Genomic DNA, 4,701 nt, shown 5'->3' on the forward strand with positions numbered 1-4,701 from the left:
ACATGTTTAGCAGAAAGGATGCAGCACTTATCAAATAGGCTAAATAATGTACGTTTGCTTTTTGTAAGTAGTGAATGATGCGTTCAAAAAAGCACGAAGCCTAGACAAACTGTGCAAATCACTTAAATTCGCGCGATTCATCTGATATATAAAATGTGACCGCATTACTTACACTGGCAACAGTTTCATTTTCTCACAGCTGACTGTAAATACTGAAGGATATGCTCATATTGTACTACTTGTTCTACAGACCGCAGGAAAACGTTCATTTAGACCGTATTTAATTTATAAGTATAATTTGTTCTTATAAAGTCAGAAAAGTGCGAAAATGGCAGATTTCTAACACATTTATATTTAGTGTATTTGTAACTTACCTTTTTATTTTACAGACTTCTTGGCCGATGATGACGTCACCAAGACCTTTAATCGCATCCCACATAACTAAATGAAGGGCACATTTAAATAATAAGAAATGACATTTTATATTCCAAAATGTACTGTTCACATATCAAATATATACGTGGATATATCGCGTGGAAATGCAACATGGATACTTGTCACTGCAAAAAATAAAACAAAGAAATATTAAATTATTAACCCTGTTCAGCCACCAATAGTTACAGCTATATATTTGTCAATTAAATCATCACAAATACAGGGGACATTAAATTACTTTGCCAGATAATATATTGTTTATTTATTTGCAGAATTATTATTATCATATAAATGTAAGTTCGCTATTATAAGTAATATCTTTTTTGCTCTGCAGGATCTCCTCCAGATTTTAAACACTTGTTGTTTGAGAAAGAACTCAGGTGGACACAGTTGAAAAAAGGGACAAGCCAATCAGATTGCACCTTCCCCTTTTGGCCAATGACAGGCGCCACATTGTTGTCAAATTTGTCTAATGAAAACGTAGGAGCAACAATAGAGAGAGAGAGAGATCTGTATCTAGTGGCAATCATTCGAGTTAGTTAGTGTCTCACGCTGGTGCCAGTAACAACTTCAACTCTTTTTGGTGAAATTAAGTTAAACGGGTCTTACTATTTTCTCATTGATCAGGCGACAGACCTTGGATTTTGATTTTTATAGTTTGGCATTCCAAGACTATCTGAACTTTTCCTTCCTAACAATCCTCGTTTTTTCCCCACTTGTTTCTCATTTTTGGACCAATTGTTTTGGTGAACCGTAGCAGAATTTTAAAGGATAAACTATATTACCAAAGAAGAATTCGATGGACAAAACACAGGCGTATGAAGATTCTGTAACTAACAGTATGGGGAGGAATGCTTGATTTTGTATTAAAAAATTGTAGGTGTACACCGTACAATAAATCATAGACACGATCTCATTCTAAAAGTTGCAGCTTAGACAACCTATTGCGTACCATAAGAACCCGATGTTCCTCTTCTACAAACTCCTTCTAAATTGCCTTCTAAATTAAGTTTGAATACGTACCGTAGGATCAGAAAGGATCTCTTGATGATATATTTAATTTTACGTCAACGTGGCGTCAAGAAACAAATGCGTTAAAAATTTCTTCCGAATTTCACACTTCAACGTACGAAGTTGAGACTGAGGGGAAGGAAGTTGTAGTTAGCTTGTTAGAAGTATATACAAATATTAAAGAGGACATGGATATGAGATCAGACATCTCTACAGCCCCATCAGGATCCCAGGTCCACCCTGGAGCTGCTGCCTCCATCCCAGTTTCTATGGCCAGCAGCCTTCTCCGGGGTCCCCCGTTGCTCCTCCGCGCCACGGAGAAGTATCCCCGCACTCCCAAGTGCGCTCGGTGCAGGAACCACGGTGTAGTGTCAGCGCTGAAGGGGCACAAGCGTTACTGCCGTTGGAAGGACTGCATGTGTGCCAAGTGCACACTGATCGCTGAAAGGCAGCGCGTGATGGCCGCACAAGTGGCCCTGCGCAGGCAGCAGGCTCAGGAGGAGAACGAAGCGCGAGAGCTACAGCTCCTGTACGGCACAGCGGAGGGTCTAGCACTGGCGGCTGCCAATGGTATTATTCCACCTCGCCAAAACTATGAGGTCTTTGGATCTGTGAGCAACGAATCTAACTCTGGTAAGCAAATCTTATATTCAGGAAAAAAACTACTTGTAATGATCTGCTACCTTAACTTTAGAATAATTTGTTCTGCAATTTCTGTGCGTTTATTTGCCTGACTTATCTAAAACAAATAGTCTATACACAGAACAACGTATATGCATTTCGTTTCTTTTAGTTTGACCTCGGATTTATTTATCTGCTGTTTTTCACTTGTTGCATATGTAGTGTAACTGACAAACTAGATGTTCTGCAATCTACACCCTGAGTCAGAAAGTAAAACAATTTTCTTCACCAAGCAGCCAACCACCTTGAACTTTAGATTGAGTAGACATCGTAGATGTGATTCGTTGTGTCGATCTTTATTTTACAGATGGAAACATTCAGAAGTTTGACTTGTTTCCGAAAGCCCAAATACCGAGGTCAGTGACCCCACAGCAAGCTCTGGGAAAGTCAGTGTCCACTGACACAGAATCCATGCCAGGGATTTCGTCTCCTGAGGTGCGCCATGGCTCTGGTTCCGAGAACGGCGACGGAGAATCCTCGTTTGTCAGTTCTCCCATTTCCAAAACTCTGAAAGACGGAGAAGAGACCCCGGGCTCGATCAGCCCCTTGGGGTCCGACTCCGGGTCGGAAACGGACAAGGACGAGCAGGAGCCGTCGCCGTCCTCCGCCGCCTCCAAGCAGATGAACGCCATCGACATCCTGACCCGCGTGTTCCCCAGCCACAAGCGGAGCGTCCTGGAGCTGGTCCTGCAGGGCTGCGGGAAGGACGTGGTGCAGGCCATCGAGCAGATCCTCAACAACAGCGGGCAGCCCAAGGCCCCCGAGGAGGCGTGGACGGCCGAGCGGATGCTCCAGAACGTGCAGCCCCCGTCCGCCTCCGCCGCTCCCAGGCCCATGCTGCCTGGAGCCATGACGCTGAGCAACAGGTCGGCCTTCTCCCCGCTGCAGCCCAACGCGCCGCACTTCGGCGCCGACCCCGGCACGTACCCCCTGAGCACCCACCTGGGCCTGAACCCCCTGCGGCTCGCCTACTCGGCCCACAGCAGAGGGCTGGCCTTCATGACTCCCTACTCTACAGCTGGCCTGATGCCAACTCTGGGCTTCAGGCCACCGATGGACTATGCGTTCAGTGACCTCATAAGGGACAGAACGATTTTGCACAAGGACTCGGGGTACACCAGTGGATTGTACGGACCTTTGGTGAACAATACCCCCGATAAGCAGTGAGGTACTTACAGTACAATTATTCTGTCTTAAGTTGCTACACAGGGTCATTATATAGTGGTTGACGAAGGCATGCAAATTGATATGACAATGTATTTGTGGCCAGACGTTTCTTAATGGCTAATAATGCATCTGGCTGTGTACAGACTTTACCTGTCAGAAATGTCTGTAAAGAAAACATTTCAGAGGTTTGCCCAAAACCGACAAGAAATACAATATCAGCAATACGTTAACTAGCTGGAATTGTACCGAAGTCGATATGCGCCCGCTAATCACAAAATAAGACCAACACCACCGTAATAGGCTTTTCTGAGCAACGTCGTAAATGCCTGAAACGCAATGTTTAAGGTGGTTATTTGAGAATAGCGCGCAGCTGAAAATTTTAATTTAATACATGATGGTGGCTCTTAATCATTTTAGGTATTGTGATAGATTGGATCAAAATTAATTTGATTACAAGTGGACCAGTGCTGATTCCCGGTAACCAATGAAGCATAATAAATATACAAAATGAAAAAAGAAAAGAAACACACTCTCAGTATCAGTCTTGTTATTTGTGGGATTCCAGTTTGATTTTATATTTGGATCCAATTCTTAAAGATAACTTTAGAAGCGGAGGGTCACCGGATGACCATCCGCTGAAGTCTAGAGTTCCTCGGTGCAATTTTGTAATATCTTTTAACTGTTATTTTAATGTTCTTTCTATTTTAAAGTTATTGAATCTCTAGTTACTAATGTCATCATTATGGGGCTTAATTCAGTATCAGTCTTAAGTGTGACCCCATTTTAAACAAATTAAAGTATTTCTAAGTTATTTCTCTAATGTGTAGCTGGATTTCTTTTTGTGTTCAATATTATAGCCGAAAGCCTGACATTTCAAATTTAACTAATGAAGTTTAGGCATTTCTTGTTTTGTTTTTGTGTCTTCTTGTCTCTCAACAATATATTGTATATTGCATTTCTAGATAATTATATTATATTTGTAAATGTACCCAACATAATCAGCGACAATATAGTTCTATTTGGTGCAACTGCATTATTGTCTGTGCTGAACTACGTTTTGCTTTCCTAATGTTTTCAGCTGTACAGTCACATTATGTGTGGCATTTGCTAGAAATAAATGTTATTTTCTACAAAATGAAGAGGGCCCATTCCATCTTACTGTCCTTTCTTTCACGTCACACGCACTCTTACACACGCGCGCAGTTGAGCTCTGAACCAAGCTTTGTTTTGTACCAGTTATTTTGTTGTATTTTTACCATTGTTGAAAGAGGCCAATAAATAGAATGTTTACCCATTCCGCTTAGTGTAGTGGTGCGGAAATAGTAGAGGTTGTAGCAGTAATAATTGTAGTAGTATTATTATTAGTATTATTATTATTATTATTAGTAGTAATAGCCTAATAATAAT

The 4,701-nt window shown here is 41.7% G+C and overlaps 1 protein-coding gene across 1 annotated transcript; it reads left to right on the forward strand.

Moving 5' to 3' along the window:
* Window positions 1-768: 768 nt before the first annotated feature.
* Window positions 769-4,437, forward strand: dmrta2 (DMRT-like family A2). Its single transcript, XM_035412741.1, has 2 exons — window positions 769-2,079; window positions 2,435-4,437. Exons 1-2 carry the CDS (start codon window positions 1,635-1,637, stop codon window positions 3,292-3,294), a joined length of 1,305 nt encoding a protein of 434 aa, XP_035268632.1. The 5' UTR covers window positions 769-1,634; the 3' UTR covers window positions 3,295-4,437.
* Window positions 4,438-4,701: the final 264 nt, after the last annotated feature.

The sequence above is a fragment of the Anguilla anguilla genome, chromosome 4 (genome assembly GCF_013347855.1).
Source record: "Anguilla anguilla isolate fAngAng1 chromosome 4, fAngAng1.pri, whole genome shotgun sequence".
NCBI lineage: Eukaryota > Metazoa > Chordata > Actinopteri > Anguilliformes > Anguillidae > Anguilla > Anguilla anguilla.